This window comes from Schistocerca piceifrons, chromosome 3, assembly GCF_021461385.2.
Source record: "Schistocerca piceifrons isolate TAMUIC-IGC-003096 chromosome 3, iqSchPice1.1, whole genome shotgun sequence".
Classification (NCBI taxonomy): Eukaryota; Metazoa; Arthropoda; class Insecta; order Orthoptera; family Acrididae; genus Schistocerca; species Schistocerca piceifrons.
Window position 1 is genome coordinate 731,564,635 of NC_060140.1, and position 18,336 is coordinate 731,582,970.

The 18,336-nt window shown below is 39.9% G+C and overlaps 1 protein-coding gene across 1 annotated transcript in view; it reads left to right on the forward strand.

Moving 5' to 3' along the window:
• Positions 1-18,336, forward strand: part of LOC124789682 (protein fuzzy) — a 120,255-nt gene that overhangs the window by 36,336 nt on the left and 65,583 nt on the right. The window contains exon 3 of the mRNA XM_047257117.1: positions 12,720-12,867. Coding sequence (XP_047113073.1) covers positions 12,720-12,867 — 148 coding nt within the window. The remainder of the gene's footprint in view (positions 1-12,719; positions 12,868-18,336) is intronic.

Consider the following 18,336-nt stretch of genomic DNA (forward strand, 5'->3'; position numbering starts at 1 on the left):
AGTTTGTTCAACCATTCTCTACATCACTGTCTGTTTGAATTACTGTGAACCTTATTTCTACCTGCTCCTGAATATTATAGAAAAATTTGTCCGTTGTGACCAAGCCCACTGATTGTAATCTTACAGTGTTGAACATCTTCACCTATTTAACAACTTTACATCATATTTGCCTATCTTGAGAGCCTGCTATCAGTCTTTGCACCATGTATGGATCATCTGCAAGTGTTCCTAAATTTCAAACCAGTTTTCTAATTAAGCAATCTTCTTGTTTGCAGTCCACAGCTCCTGGTCTAGGAGCTAGCGTTGCTGCCTCTGGGTCCTGGGATCCCGGGTTCATTTCCTGGCCGGATTGGGGATTTTTCTCTTTCTGGGGACTGGGTGTTTGTGTTGTCCTCATCGTTTCATCATCATAATTATTTGTGAGAGTGTATACTGATGCCTCTTCTTTAGTCTTCTTCTTATTTATTGTTTATCCTTGCTTCTTGAGATCACTTGTGAAGAGACATGATGCAACACATTCAGCAGTGGCATGGGACAATCAATGAAGTTACACAAAGTTAGTAATTTAACTTTTGAAATCACCGGTTTATTGGCATTTCTGGAAATAAAATCACTCTCATGCGGTCAGCAAATTTCGTGTAACAGTTTGGATGTGTAATGGGACTTACTACATCGCAAATCATCCTAATGAATTAATTAATTTGCATTACAGTGTTGCTAAGCAATGTGATCAACAAGGTGATATGTGTCTCAATTAAAACAGAACCTCAATATTTTGAATAAACTTCTGGTTCATTTTTTGTCAAAATCAGCACTTGTCTCAAAATTAATTTCCAACTTCATACATTAAGTCCAAGCGCATTTGCAACCATTGTACGCAATTCACTGGACTGCTCGATCACGCACTAGCGCGTAACGTATTTCAAATCGAGCGCACAGGTTTCAGTTTTCCCTAATGGGCTGAACGACTCTTTTGTAATAACATGATGTGTCTGTGTCACATAAAGTCTAAATGAAACTGGATTTGTTTCCATTCGGGCCAAAATCACAAAAAAAAAAAAAAAATTCACCACGCAGTTCAGTGAACTGTACATGCGCACTTTTAGCACTCTAAGTGATAACTCATCTCAGAGTAAAAGCCGCACATATTAATTCATTTTTTTTCATACACATAAAATTCAAAACACCTATACATTAAACAGATAAATTATGGCCTGCAATTACTAATTAACATTTCCCATTCTGAATAAACTTCAAAAAATTGTATTTCATAATCAATAAAATTTTATCACCTGAAAGAAACTATTAGTTTGCTAAAACAGATTCAGATTACAGTCAACTGTGTCTAGATGACGACGTTCCGAATCGATACTTGCTTGGAATGAACAAAATACCTGTACTGAAAAATACTGTCCATTGAGTAATTTACTGACTTTTATAACAAATTTGGTACCCCTTTCACTACAAGTGACTAGATTGGATTGTGAAAAGAAAATGGATGGTGCAAAAATTGGGACTTTTTACAGGCGCTGATGACTGTGCAGTTGAGCGCCCCGCACACCAAACATCATCATCATCATCATCATCATCATCATCATCATCATCATCATCACCACCACCACCACCATCATCCCCTTGTTAGCAAATGCATCCTCTGCCAGTAGCCTCTGTGAGCTACTGAAGTAATCAGTAAGATCATTTGTATTTATAGCAAACATTGTGATTTTGTCACTCTTCCTTGGGAAAAGCCAGATGTTGCTTTAACGCTGATGACATCATTCCATTGAGAACGACATATCACATACTTATTGTTCAGTCTATGCCATGTATATTTATGTTTTTGGACTTCACAAATGATTGGTTTCTGCCATTCACAGCATTGGATAATATTGCCATTCACCACTTGATCACAATATTACTAGGCGGAAGGCGCAGGAAGCTACTCCATGAGCTTGTGTACCAGATGGTCTATGTTGAGATGATTTCGTGATGGCTAATGGCAAAAACTAGTCATTTGCAGTGAATGAAAAATAAAAATATTCACAGTTTTCAGTAAAAAAACTGCAACAGAAACTCTAAAAATGAACATTACACCTTTTCAAACTTTATCTTCTTTTGACTAATCACATATCTTGTCAGATGGTGTGTAAGCAGCAGTTACTGGCCATGTGGATAGCCAGAGTCTGACCTTACATGTTTATTGTTCTTGATTTGGGATTACTCAGTCAAGTTCTAGCTCCCAGATGATATACATTTACAGAGTGGCAAGTTAAGTGTTTATCTTTTTCTGTGTTTTCCTCACAGTATAGTAATTACATTTTGTGCATGTTTTTCTGTTTAAGAGGTTCTATCTCGTGTTTTTGCTAGAGTGATTTCATTCGGTCTTAGTGCTATAGTTGCATACTGAACAGCCAGTTAAGAGGTGTAAATTCATTGTCTGTAGTGTAGTAGTTGCTCATTTTTTGTTTTGTTTTGAAGGCAACTATCCATTTGTTTAGTAAGCCAGCCAGTCAGGCTCCAGCTTGTGGCTGATATACATTTATAGAGCAGCAATTTTACATTTTGTACAACATTTATTAAATTTCATGCTTGTTTTTCTGTTTAAGGGGTTCAATTTTGCATTTTTGTAATGGTGATTTAATTCAATCTGTAGCACAATAATTGCTCACTAAACAGCTATTTACATAGCTCATTAACACAAAATTGTCCATTGATGACATATCAGGAGGGTAGCAAGTGCATATCTAGGATTCTGTCTGTTTTTATAGGTTACTTCTTCAGTTAGTGTGCTAGGATGGTTAGGGTGTGTGCATGCTGTGTGCGGATGCAGGAAGAGCCGGCTGCAGTTTGTAAACAGCTGAATGCATTTTTGGTTAGGTCAGTCACCTTCAGGCTGCAGCCTCGAGTGTAGTAGTGGAGGAAGTTCTGGCGCATCACATGGGACACCTCAGGTGTTGCTTGTTTTGCCCACGAGGACTGCTTTTCAGGCACCTCTTAATCTACCCGATGCAGTGGATCTGCCCTCACAGCAGTGAGTGGGAGGTGGTAACACATTTGCATCACTCGAGGCAGAGGGCCAATGTGGAGACTGTCCGCCTAGCCTCGCTCATTTACCTTGAGAGTGGACAGGTGGTCACTCCTTCAGTAGGCACATCGGGGGAGAGGTTTACTATTTATTGGGAACTGCAATGTTAGGTGCATTGTGGAGTCCCTTAGGCAGATAGCATTCAGGGCTGGAAAGAAAGCCAATTGGCACTTGGTAAGACTGCCAGGAGGCCTCATCCGAGACGTGGATGTGGCCTTGTATGCAGCTGTCGAGCATGCTGGTGCAGTTGTCTGCAGCTTATGGCTCATGTCGACACCAATGATGCCTGTTCTGTGGGTTCTGATGCCATCCTCAGTTCATACAAGCAGCTGCCGGAGGTGGTGAAGACTGCTGGCCTCATGCATGGGATGCAAGCAGAGCTTGCAATTTGCAGCATTGTTCACAGAGTTGATTGGGATCCTGTGGTTTGGAGCCGAGCAGAGGTCTCATCCAAAGGCTTTGTTGACTCTGTGATGGGCTTGACTGCAGATTTCTAGATTTGCGTTATCGTGTGGTGATTTGTAGGACTCCCTTCAATAGGTCAGGGGTGCACTACACAAAGGAAGCAGCTACTTGGATAGTAGAGTACTTGTGGAGTGCGTACGAGGTTTTTCTAGGCTAGACGGTGGTTCAAGGTGTTCTGATGAACACTCGCCAGTTGATATGCGGCGTTCAGAGTAAAGACACTTCAGCTTCCAAAATTTTATCAGTAAACTGTCAAAGTATCTGTGGTAAAGTTCCTGAATTTACTGTCCTCCAGGAAGGTTCTCATGCTCAAATTATTCTTGGCACCAAGAACTGGCTGAAACCCAAAGTCGAGAGAGCTGACGTATTTATCAAGTTGCTGAGTGTATATAGGAAAGACAGATTAGAGTATATAGGAGGGAGAGTTTTCATTGCAGTTGACAAAAATATTGTCTTTATTGAGGTAGAAATTGAATGTGACAGTGAATTAACTGATCGTGTATAACAAGTGTAGGTGAAACCAAGTTAATTGTTGGTTGTTTTTATCAGCCACCTGATTCCACTGTGACAGTTCTAGAGTCATTCAAAGAAAGTCTACGGTCAATAGTGTGGATATACCCAGGTCATGAAACACTAGTTGGAGGGGACTTTAACCTACCGAGTATAAACTGGGATGCCTGTGGATTCATTGCGGGGGAGAACCGACAGACAGTGACGCGCATTACTTTTGAACACAATTTTTGAAAACTGTCTTGAGCAGCTATCTCGGAAGCCCACACACAATAGAAATATCTTAGATCATGTAGCTACAAATAGGCTGGACCTTGTTGGCAATGTCAATGTAGAAACAGGAATTAGGATTCATGATGTTGTTATACAGGGTGTCTACGACCCGGGACAACCGGGAGATCCGGGAAAAACCTGGGATTTTTTTCATCCGGGAGAAAACCAGGAAAAACCCGGGATATTGTTAGAATTCCGAGAAGTTTTCATTGTTTTAGTTTTCAGTTAAATTTTTATAATTTTGACTAGTAAGAACCGACACACTAACAAAGGATATTACTGTATCCCGCTACTGCAGAATAATACTTCAACAATAAAACATAAACGAGATAAAAAAAGGAAAATAACTTAAATTGCAAAGGAAATGCGCCATACACAACAACAACACACAGTGCTCATGCAAGCTCTGCCAATTGAAAATGTGTCAAAGGCTTTAGGAAGACTATGCAGTACTTCATAACAACAAATTGCCTCCAATGAGCGTAAAGTCGCAACTGTTTACATTCTATTTGTTTTAGCAGTTACGCGTGGGCTCATGCGCATGCGCAGTAGAGTCATGTTTGAGTAGTAGATTCTCCCGCTTCTGGCAACAGGAATGTGGCTGTTGGCTGTGCAAGCAGTCGCAGCAAGCAGCTAGATACTACCGGGAAAGGGGGGCACCAAATTCATATTCTTGAGGAAAAAAAAACTTGTTTCACAAAGCACCTAGCATCCAGCGCACGTTTGCCTATTAATTATTCATATGACTTTGAAACGCTTCCCTGTTGGTTTTTGAACATTTTGAACACATTTTAAGTTGATTTCTGAATGAATCATAAGCTGGCTTTTGAATGCATGCATAGTGTACGTGTGTCTCTGTCAGGAGAATCCTCGTCGCATCTAGAAATAAACTTTCCACAGACAAAAGGGGATGGGGCTATACGAGCTGAGGGAGTAAAGCCGAACAGATGAATGCTAATCGCTGTCTGACTATGTGGTTGATTGGGTTCGCGAATTATCAGCGTTGCTATAATTACTAGCGAAATCCATAGATTCAGACTACCAGAATGGAAGTAAACGACTGACAGGAATAACAGGTGAGAAAGATTACGTATTATCTCCTCGGTGTATCCAAGAAAACGAAATTTTGACAGAACATTTTTGGCCAGATCGCTACACTAGTAACGACCAGTAGTACAGTCCCCGGCTAGCAGCCGCGTAAGTTCTATTCTGGAAGTAACGCGGAAAACGCGTTGTTCGAACGCGTAATAACGCCTAACCGAAAAATAATCGCGGGATAACTAAACCTGTGTTTGTGGCAGGGTTAGTGGAGTTAATCGCCGAACAAATTTTGACAGTGGCAGCAATAGCTACAGAATTGGTGATGACACGATTGTTTGTTAGAACGAGGACGGAGAAGAAACGAGGACATCACACAAATTATGGAAGAATAAGACGATTCCAAATTTATATAAAAATTTCGTAATACTACTTTTCTATCTCATGCCAAAGAAGTTGGTGCATGTGAATGAAATGTGAAACAATTTCCTAACATAAAGCTTGTTGCTTGTAGTAGGCCTAATAGGCATTTGATATTGATACTTATTGGATTATATTCTGTCGTGTTATAAAAATGGCCATTTGTGCCAAAACAGTCTCGTTTATTTGGTGCGTTACAAAATTGCTGCCGTATTAGAACGGCCTATTTTGTTTTATCTTGCAGACAGTGACAAAATAGACGTAATCAGATCGAGAAATCACACCAGTCTTGGGGATTATTTGTACTAACAGCTTTTTCATTATTAGATAACGACATTTTGATTTTTCATGTAGCAAAACGTTTGACGAACTTTGACGAGGTAAAAGGTTCTTTCACAGAAAGGAAAACACGCCATGTAAAGCTGTAGCAAGATTAGAGAGAAAAAAATGCTAGGAGCTAAGGTTTAAAGATGTGTAATTTCTTGCTTATCTCTTGTCAGTACTGGTTTTATATATCCTATATTTAATTTTCTGACACACAAAACAGCAAGTTATTAACTAATAGGCAATGAAGAGTTCAGATTTTCTGAAGAGTTCTTGTTCTCTCGATTACAAATAATCCCACCCGCTATTAATTGCGAGATTTTTTTTTTTTTTAAAAAAAGGAAGGCAGGCTGTCAAACCGGCCGACTGGGAGCAGGAGAGGCACCACAGGGCATTTCAATTTGCACTCTCCTGAATATAGTTTGGACGTGCGGTAGAAAAATGCTTTATGAAGAGACGTGTCACTACACTTTGGCATACTTAAGACCAAATAATATGTCTTACATTTCCTCGAATACATACGTTTTATGTTTCAGACTTTTCAGAAAGATGTGCGCTACAAGATGAACATATTTTGAAAATTCGATTTATTTTAGTATTGACCCGGTTCGAAAATGTCGTAGATCCGGGGCTGATGCGCAGAGCACTCTGAGCTATAGTGGGTAGTCTCCACGTGACCCGCGTTTACATTCAGTGGTTTTGCTGTTTCCCCTTCGTTTACTCTCACGTCAAATGAAAACAAAACGGATGTCCGTGGCCGGGAGCTATCAAGTGATTTAAAACACATTCACATAAATACTAAAGCCTGAAATCTGTCATTAGTTTCAGATTCTATTTTATTTCCACCTTTCTGATAGTCAAGCATTAATCGGCTTGCGGAACAATGAAGTAATTTTTGTCTCTTTGCTAAAGAAATTTGACTTTTGTTAATCTTTTCCGCAGAGGCAGTCAATTTATTTGAAACGAAATGTTTAATTCCACAGTACTGGCTAGTTTCAGCCGTTCGCTGCATTTCAAGTGCACGTTTTCATTTTGTAGCACATATGGCATTATGCTATAATAAAGAACCAAACATGATATAATACAGTACTGGTGCTCCAAGAAAATTTACATCCTGAAAACCACACTTAAAAGCTTAATATCAGGTCGGGGTCTACGGTACTTCATTGGGAATCTGGACATACGAATGTGCCTTTAAGTATGCACTTTAAATGTGCACATTTTAATATGGTTCACGAAATTCCGATGCTCTTGCAGTATCCTCTTTTATTGATGATCTTTTACACGTACTTGTAATAAATGTTTATTAGTGCCTAGAATAATTGAAATAAAAAGATCTGGTAAATAGGCAGTGAGACTGTCAGAAAAACTTGAGAACTATGAGAAGTAGCCCTTCTGCTTTTATCGTAAGTGTTCATCTGCATAAAACTCTTCTCATTTGTAAAAAGAGAGAGAGAGATCATAAAGAATTCAATGAATAATAGCTTCATATTTTTTGTACTTCTCAAAATTGTAAATATTTAAATGAGCCACAGGAAGTTATTGTGTTTAAGCAATGGATACATACCGATCGGGCCACACTGGACACAAAGCAAATGGTAGTGAATGAATTTATTGAAGATGTAGAAAATAAAATATGGAGTCTGTCATGCCATCATTACATTGCTGAGCATCAAAGCTTGCATCTTAAAGGCCTTAAATGTCATCTGAAAGACGAAGAGCTTGTTGTTCTAATGGATTTTGCAGAAAATTATTCTTTTATTACTCAGGATGCTGCGCAAGGCTTCCACTGGGACAACAGTCAAGCAACAATTCTTCCATTTGTTATCTACTTTCGTCAAAATGAGAAAGTAGAATCTTTAAGTTTTCACATTATTAGTGATTGTTTGTGGCATGACACTATTACAGTTCATGTTTTTATCAAGGAGCTCATCAAATATATAAAAGGATGGTTTGCACAGATATCCCACATTCATTATTTCAGTGATGGCTCCAGGGTTCAATATAAAAATTTCAAGAGTTTCCTAAATTTGTGCTATCATAAGAGTGATTTTGAAATGACAGCCGAATGGAATTTTTTTACTACTAGTCACGGGAAATCACCTTGTGATGGGATTGGAGGTACAATGAAGCGGTTAGCAACAAGAGCAAGCTTGCAACGGCCACTTAATGGACAAATTCTTACTCCCGTAGATCTGTTTCACTTCTGCTCTGAAAACATTAATGGAATTAAATTTGTTTTTGTCAATAAAGGTGAAACTGAAAAAAATATTGTGTCACAAGAAGAGAGGTTTAAACTTGGACAAACTGTAGCAGGCACTAGAGAAAATCATCACTTTTTACCTATTGATGAAACAATTCAGGTCATCAGAGTTTCAAATGATTGTTCATCTTTTCTAGCTAAAATGGGTCACATTAATGAAGGAGGCATATTAATGTCTGCTCTCCAACCAGGACAATATGTTGCATGCATCTATGAAAACATGTGGTGATGAAAACATATGGTGGATTGGGAATATCTGTGAGACCTCCACAGAGCAAAGGGATGCATTAATAAACTTTATGCACCCATATGGTCCAGCAAATTCATTTTATTGGCCACCAAGAAGTGACAAGTGCTGGGTTCTGGAACACCACATTATTGCAGTAATTCCAGCTCCATCAGTAAATTCATCTGGCCGGCAATACACCACTCCTCTTGATATTCATCAGAAAATTAATGTAACATATCAAAAATTGAAATAGGTTAGAGGAAACAATCTAAGGAACCCAAGAGTGCCTTCTAATTTTACATAGGGCACTTAAATAATTTTACTATCAGGCTTGGGAACCTGTGTAAAGAAACCCTTATCAGACTTGGGATCCTGTGGTAAAGAAACCCACCCGTGGCTGTTGTTGCTACGTTATCGGGCGTGGCCCCTATGGCAATGGGAATGCTGGTTTTCTCAGGTGAAATGAAACTAGCAGTGGTTAGGCCACCATGGAACATAGCAACTCATTTATACACTTCTTTTCCATTAGTGTTGTTCATTAAGCAGGCAACTAATAATTAGATGATTATGCAAATAAATTTTTCGATTTACATTCATTCTTGATAATAATTTTGTGTGTGTGTGTTTGAGAGAGAGAGAGTAAGGGGGGGGGGGGGAAGGTGATAACTAAGAAATAACATTGTTTCTATTGTTATTCTTTTGATATTCGGACTTAAGCTAGGTCCTATTCATCAGGAATTCTTATTTCACTTATCCCACACATTAATAAACATGTATAAGGCAAAATAAAAGGTTTCAGGTATAATTTGAGAGCCAGAAAAATGTGTTCAAACTTCCAGTGCGTCTCTTTGAAGATGCTACTTTTTAGGGCCTTATATGCTTGCATTGCAAAACCAAATCCACTTTTCTAAATAGTTTAGAATATGCTCTTTCTAATGACCATAGTTTAGAAGAGTTTGGAGAAAACACTTTTTTGAAAAATTTGACTAAAAATACCCATTTTTAGCACTTTTTGAAAAATCGTCAACTTCATCCTAGATTTGTGAAATAATGGAAAGCAATAGGAGAATGAAATTTCATATTCTAAGACCTTTTGTTGGTGGGTTATGGTGTGCAAAGTTTCATGTACATCCCACAATTACTTTTGGAGATATAAAAAACTAAAGTTCTCATTTTTTTTAAAACAGCTATTTTTTCGCCCAACTATGCTTCAAATTATCTATATGAAAATTGCTCAGAAATCCTTTTGTTAATATTTTACTTTAAAGAGCTCTAAAAGTTGTATAAGATGGCCAAGTTTTGTTTCTTTCATGCAAATACTTACAGAGATATCTCATCTCAAAGTTGCTGAAAATTCAAGGAGGCACTATAGAAAGCTGTGCTATGGTCTTAAACAAGTGACTGTATCTCCGAAAGTATTGAATTTCTGAAACTGAAACTTTACCAGTGTTCATTGAGAACATGTGTGAATGTTCATACAAAATTTCATCAAAATCCATGAGGGTCATGTGGGAGCCTCTAGACCACTTGGCATGGAATGACCTCTAGTAAGTGGACAAAGGATGTAAAATACCCACCATGGTTTAATAATGAAAATTGGAAGATGCTGAGGAAGCAGGGGGTGTTTGAAAATGAATGCACAAATGATGACAAGCAAAGGTTCTTAGAGATTCGTGTATCTGTGAAAAGATCTATGTGTGAACCATACGATGACGACCACCATCACACCTTAGCAAAAGATCTGACAGAGAACCCAAGAAAATTCTGGTCCTACGTAAAAAACACTAAGTGGGTCTAAGGCATCAGTTCAGTCCCTTATTGACCAGTCTGGACTGGCAGTTGAAGATAGCAAAATGGAACCTGAAATTTTAAATTTCCCATTCAAGAAATCATTCACAAAGGAGAATCATACAAACATAAGCAAAACGGAAGCTGAAGTTTTAAATTTCATGTTCAAGAAATCATTGACACAGGAGAATCGTACAAACATATCATTATTGGACCATTGGACAGACTCTCATATTGATGATATAGTAATAAGCAGCTATGGTGTACAGAAACAGCTGGAAGGCAAAGAAATCTCGAAGTCCGTATGGAATCCCAGTTCAATTTTACAAAGGGTACTCTATGGCATTGGCCCTTAGGTAGCTTGCATTTATTGTGAATCTCTCACCTGGCACAGAGTCTCAAGCAACTGGAAAAAAAGTACAGGTGACTACAGTATATAAGAAGGGTAAGAGAACAGATCTGCAAAATTGCAGACCAGTGTCCCAAACTTTGACTTGCTGCAGAATCCTTGATCGTATTCTCAGTTCAAATGTAATAAACTTTCTTGAGGCTGAGAAGCTTATACCCACAAATCAGCATGGTTTCAGAAAGCATCACTGGTGCAAAGCTCAACTTGCCCTTTTGTCACATGATATACTTAGAAGTATGGGTGAAGGGGAACCGGCAGATTCCATATTTCTAGATGTGCAGAAAGCATTTGACATGGTGCTCCATTGCAGGCTGTTAACAAAGGTACAAGCATGTGGAATAAGTTCACAGATATGTGAGTGGCTCAAAGACTTCTTAAGTAATAGAACCCAGAACGTTGTCCTCAATGGCAAGTGTTCATCAGAGATAAGATTATCGCCAGGAGTGCCCCAGGGAAGTGTGATAGGACCGCTGATGAAATGATTTGGTGGACAGAGTGGGCAGCAATCTGTGGTTGTTTGCTGATGTTGCTGTGGTGTATGGTGAGATACTGAAGTTGAGTGACTGTAGAAAGATGTAAGATGACTTAAACAAAATTTCTAGTTGGTGTGATTGATGGCAGCTAGCTTTAAATGTAGGAAACTGTAAGTTAATGTGGATGAGTAGAAAGAACAAACCTGTAATGTTCGGTTACTAGTGTCTTGCTTGACACAGTCAAGTTGTTTATATATTTGGGTGTAACGTTGCAGACCAATATGAAATGGGAACAAGCATGTGAAAACTGTGGTAGCGAAGGCAAATGGTCGACTTCAGTTTATTGAGAGAATTTTAGGAAAGAGTGGTTCGCCTGTAAAGGAAACCACATATAGGACACTAGTGTGACCTATTCTTTAGTACTGCACAAGTGTTTGGGATCCTTACCAGTTTAGATTGAAGGAAGACATTGAAGCTGTTCATGGGTGGGCTGCTAGATTCGTTAGCAGTAGGTTGGAGCAAAATGTAAGTGTTATGGAGATGCTTCTGCAACTCAAAATGGGAATCCCTGGAGGGAAGACTATGTTCTTTTCAATAAACACTATTGAGAAAATTTAGAGAACTGGCATTTGAAGCTGATTGCCAAACAATTCTGTTGCCACCAACATTCATTGTGAAGATAAAATTTGAGAAATTGGGGCTCATATGGATGCATATAGACAGCTGTTTTTCCATTGTACTATTTGCGAGTGGAACAGGAAAGGAAATGACAAGTAGTGGTACAGGGTACTGTCCGCCACACACTGTATGGTGGCTTGCGGAGTATCGATGTAGACGTAGAAGCAAGCATTTTATTTACCAGCCAAAGGTGTGGAACCGTATTTAATGCTGTCTGGAAAATGAATGACATGGCATGAAGTATTGGAGGCTTAGTGGTCACATGAACAAAGACTGTGAGCTTGAGTTACGCAAGAGTGATGTTTATAGAATCTGTGTTGGTTCATGTCTCCAAAATGTAATTCATGAACAGGGTTAAAGCCCCAGTTTCATGTTCCATAATTCTACAGTAAACTTGAATAAGTGGTCAATAGTTCTGTACATTGCCCTCTTTTACCTTCTTAAAAATCTGGGACAACCTGTCATTTCTCCATTTGGATGCGTTCCTCCATTCCTCCAGAGCCCCACAGCCACAGTACATTGTTGGTAGAAGAGGGGGTGGTCTGTGCACAGAATTAATGGTATAATGTGACAGATACCCTGAGATATTCAGTGACTTTCATCTGTTAAGTGATTTTATGAAATGACTTTTTAAAATGGTGTATTAATGTAATTTCCTTTATGATACTATTTTTGGTGAATATGGAGTAAGATTTTAGAAATATTGATCTAAGTACTTCATTATCTCACTGAAAAATGAAAGAGTATCTGCATTTTTATTTCAGTGTCATCCTCATAGCAGCAGCACATGGTGCAACTGAAGATCTCTTACAGAAATTGCTTTCCCTGGTGCATAGTACAATGATTTTTACAGTTGGCGCAGAGGAGATAAAGTCACCACGTAATATTGAAAGACTGAAGAAGGACCTGAGGGTATGCTTGATGCTTATCACATTTTTATTGAGAAGTAGTCTTATTTCACAGCCTTTCACAGAGGTAGGGTTCTAAATACCTCCCATTGTGTCCCTAGGTAAAGAACATCATATCAAGAAGCTTGCCTCTCCCCCCTCTCTGCACGGAGAAGTTTTGCTACCCACCTAACTTTGGCAATAAGCTTATCTGTACGTATGAGAGAGAGAGAGAGAGAGAGAGAGAGAGAGAGAGAGAGAGAGAGAGAATGAATTTGCCTATGCGCTACTTTTAATATGTGAATGGATGCCACCCTAATTTCTGTACATTCTTTACAGTTGTTAATTTTCATTATTTGAAGCTAAAAGAATCTTTAACAGTTTCCTTTAATGCCAAGAAAATTTGATTGAAAGTGTGAAGCACAGTTCAAGTTACAGATTTTTCGTCCATGCTAGAATAGTGTAGCAAATATTTGGCCTGGACTAAACCAACTGTCATGCCAGCATCCATTGGTTAAGCACAATCGCTTTGTCATCCTCCTCCTACTCTTCTTCCTACTCCTACTTCTGTAGCCGTTGGTTAAGTGACAGACCTATTTAACTGGACTTTATATATTCCTCTATGTTTATAATGAACTATTTTTGTAGACCTTTTAATGATGTTAGTAATTGCTTTTAAATTAATAACTAGTAGAAAACTGCATTAAAAGTGTGAATTAAGTGATTAATTCATTCACACACAAACAAGAGAAACAGTGGGATTCCACTCCCACAATGCAAAGAAAATGCTATGATAATAATTATTTATGCCAGTAATTTATCAGAGTAATGTAAATAAGTACTGTTTGTAGAGGAGTAGATCTGCCCAGGGTCAAATAAGATAAAATATCATAAACTTATTTTTTTTTTAAATCATTGTCTTATCCATACCCAATATATTGCTTGAATTAATCTAACACAACACAACAGCATAAAAAATTTAAATTTTTCACAAAATTGACCTTTATCATTATAGGAAGCAATGAATACGAGAAGAAATTGCCAAAAACTAATCAGTCAACTATTTTAAGGAGGTGGTTTCACTTTTGAATATAATTTTAATTTTTTTTCACAAAAATAATCCTTATTATCGTAGTAAGCAACAAATATAAGGAGAAATTGACAAAAAGTAAACAATCAGTTGTTTTAAAGAGGTGGCTTCACTTTGTAACTGCTGGGACATACAGTTTTCTACCATCCATCATTTCATGACAGATATTTTAAAGCTGTTACACATTTTTCCTTGACACAGTTTCACATCACTAAACTTCCATGGACTCATAATGCCTAAAACAGATTATAGTTGTAAGTGACAAGCAAAAATAGGCCTAAAATTCAATAAATTTATATCAAAAGTACATAATGCTGCAGTGGTTTTGTTTTATGAAAGCATGTCTGTGTTGAACCCCTCTGTGATCACACTTTGTTGCTTGGGATCACAATCAAATTTCATTGAATGATTTTGAATGGTACCTGGTTGTTCCACTCTGTATACAAAAGCAAAAATTGTGGTTGCACTGCACCCCAAAGGGGTCAGGTCATGTTCAGTGTTGTTGGAGCCCCACAATGTCCTTAGAGTAAGGTTGAATCATCCAGCAGGTGTCAGCAGTACCGAATGTTGTCGAACATTGTCATGTTGCTTATCGCTCTGCGAGCTGTCGTTTTTGACAGCAAAATGTGTGGAAATCAATGCCCCAAGGGAAGAGGTGTTTTCATTGACGCTCTATATGCCACCCCCTGCGGGCTTTTTGTGTTGGTTCTGAGTGGCAGTGTGCCAGGAATGTTTTTCCTGTATCACCCATAAGGAAACCGCTTGATTTTGATGCTGGGTGTCATGATTATGACCTCCATCACAGAGTTATCATAAGAAGATGCGAGATATGGGTGAGAGTATGACAACCTGTATGTTGTATGACACATCTACGATGTCATTGGGTAGAATTATGGTGAAATTTGGTGCCAATGTGACATCATTAACTCACCTTACATCTCACATGCACTTATGTTCTGTGGCCTGTTTCCTGCATGTGTCACCACCTTGCTGTTTGATGTGTTAACAAGCCCGAAGGTTATGCCACAGGGCTCCATGCTTTTGCACCTTTACAGAGAAAGGCTGTAGGCAGCTTTGAGCCAAATGTCAAACTTATGCATCACATTGGGAGACAATTACAGGGTTTCAAAAAAGTGATACTTTGTAGGCATAGTGTATTACAATTTTATTATTGTACTCGATTCACAAAATACACTCCTGGAAATTGAAATAAGAACACCGTGAATTCATTGTCCCAGGATGGGGAAACTTTATTGACACATTCCTGGGGTCAGATACATCACATGATCACACTGACAGAACCACAGGCACATAGACACAGGCAACAGAGCATGCACAATGTCGGCACTAGTACAGTGTATATCCACCTTTCGCAGCAATGCACGCTGCTATTCTCCCATGGAGACGATCGTAGAGATGCTGGATGTAGTCCTGTGGAACGGCTTGCCATGCCATTTCCACCTGGCGACCCAGTTGGACCAGCGTTCGTGCTGGACGTGCAGACCGCGTGAGACGACGCTTCATCCAGTCCCAAACATGCTCAATGGGGGACAGATCCGGAGATCTTGCTGGCCAGGGTAGTTGACTTACACCTTCTAGAGCACGTTGGGTGGCACGGGATACATGAGAACGTGCATTGTCCTGTTGGAACAGCAAGTTCCCTTGCCGGTCTAGGAATGGTAGAACGATGGGTTCGATGACGGTTTGGATGTACCGTGCACTATTCAGTGTCCCCTCGACGATCACCAGTGGTGTACGGCCAGTGTAGGAGATCGCTCCCCACACCATGATGCCGGGTGTTGGCCCTGTGTGCCTCGGTCGTATGCAGTCCTGATTGTGGCGCTCACCTGCACGGCGCCAAACACGCATACGACCATCATTGGCACCAAGGCAGAAGCGACTCTCGTCGCTGAAGACGACACGTCTCCATTTGTCCCTCCATTCATGCCTGTCGCGACACCACTGGAGGCGGGCTGCACGATGTTGGGGCATGGGCGGAAGACGGCCTAACGGTGTGCGGGACCGTAGCCCAGCTTCATGGAGACGGTTGCGAATGGTCCTCACCGATACCCCAGGAGCAACAGTGTCCCTAATTTGCTGGGAAGTGGCGGTGCGGTCCCCTACGGCGCTGCGTAGGATCCTACCGTCTTGGCGTGCATCCGTGCGTCGCTGCGGTCCGGTCCCAGGTCGACGGGCACGTGCACCTTCCGCCGACCACTCGCGACAACATCGATGTACTGTGGAGACCTCACGCCCCACGTGTTGAGCAATTCGGCGGTACGTCCACCCGGCCTCCCGCATGCCCACTATACGCCCTCGCTCAAAGTCCGTCAACTGCACATACCGTTCACGTCCACGCTGTCGCGGCATGCTACCAGTGTTAAAGACTGCGATGGAGCTCCGTATGCCACGGCAAACTGGCAGACACTGACGGCGGCTGTGCACAAATGCTGCGCAGCTAGCGCCATTCGACGGCCAACACCGCGGTTCCTGGTGTGTCCACTGTGCCGTGCGTGTGATCATTGCTTGTACAGCCCTCTCGCAGTGTCCGGAGCAAGTATGGTGGGTCTGACACACCAGTGTCAATGTGTTCTTTTTTCCATTTCCAGGAGTGTACTACTACTACCACCACCACCACCACCACTGCTACTACTATTAATAATAATAAGTAATTTTAATGACCTGCTCCATTGCAGAAATTTTTTTGCCTGACATTCCAGTAGAGCTGCTGCAGTTTCAAAGATTCTGTATGAAAATTTTAGTTGTTGGGTAACCATACAATTTACTGTCATGACAGACCGTCAAGTGTAAATTATGATTACTTTTACAGCTATATCCCTACTCTCAAACACTGTGATGTGCGTGGCAGGGGGTACATCCCATTTTACAGTTATTAGAGCTTTTCCCCATTCCATTCAAGTATGGAGCCCAGGAAAAATGATTGCTTAAACACCTCTGTGCATATTGTGATTAGTCTCACCTTGTCTTTGCAATCCATTGGGATTGATGCCTGGGGGGTTGTAGTATTCCTACATTCATCTCTTGAATTTGGTCCTAGAAATTTTCTTAGGCTTTCACTGCATAGCTGGGTCTGTATTCAAGCATCTGCCAGTTCAGTTCTTTCATCATCTTATGACACTCTTCCATGGAGCTGACAGACCAGTGGCCAATTGTGCTATCGTTCTTTGTATCCACTCAATATCCACTATTAGTCCTGTTTGGTATGGATCCCACACATTTGAGCAGTATTCTAGATGTGTACCAAAAGTGATTTGTATGCAATCTCCTTTGTAGGTAGATTGCATTTCCCTAGGACTGTATCAGTGAACTGCAGTCGCCTGCCTTACATGCCACTGACATTGTGTTATCACTCCATTCCATTTCTCAACAAATTGTTACACTCAGATATTGTCTGAGTTAACCAATTCCAACTGTGATTTATTGGTATTGTAACCAGAAGATAATACATTGTACTATTTTCTGAACAATTTTAAATTTGGAACATTTCATCCAAGTTGCTAATCTTTGTACCACTTTGAAAACTTATCAAGATCAGAATGAATATTTGTGCAGCTTTTTTCAAATGATATGTCATTATAGATAATTACATTCTCTGCATCTAAGGTTCCTATTAATATTGTCTGAAAAGTCATTAATAAACACTTAGCATGAACTGAGAGTCCCAATGCACATTCCTGGGGCACATCTGAAGCTACTTCTACATTTGTCAATGACTATCAATCCGAGACAACAAGCTATGTCCTGCTCACCAAAAGATACTCAGTTTAGTCTCTAATCAGTCAGAGACAAGGGTGTTTCCAGGAGTTCCGCAGGGAAGTTGTAATAAGATCACTATTATTCTCTATCTCCAAAAATGATCTGATGGCAGGATGAGCAGCAATCTGCAGCTATTTGCTGATGATGTTATGGTGTTCGAGAAGGTGTCATTGTTTAGTGACTTGTAGGAGGATAAGAGATGACTTGGACAAAATTTCTATTTGGTGAGTGAATGGCAACTAGCTATAAATGTAGAAAAATGTAAGTTAATGCAGATGAATGGAAAAGCATCCCGTAATGTTTTAATACAGAATTAGAAGTGTGCTGAGTGTGGTTCATCTGTAAAGGAGATCACAAGTAGAATGCTAGTACGATCCATTCTTGAGGATTGCACAAATGTTTGGTATCCCTACCAGGTCAATTGAAGGAAGACATTGAAGCAGTCCAGAGTCAGGCTGCTAGATTTGTTACTGGTCGGTTATACAAAGTGAGGCTGCAAGGTAGGTTCTAGCAATGCACAAGTTTTATGGAGATACTTCGGGAAATCAAATCGGAATCCCTGGAGGGAAGGTGACTTTTTTTTGTGGAACACTATTGAGAACTGGTATTTGAAGCTGACTGCGGAAT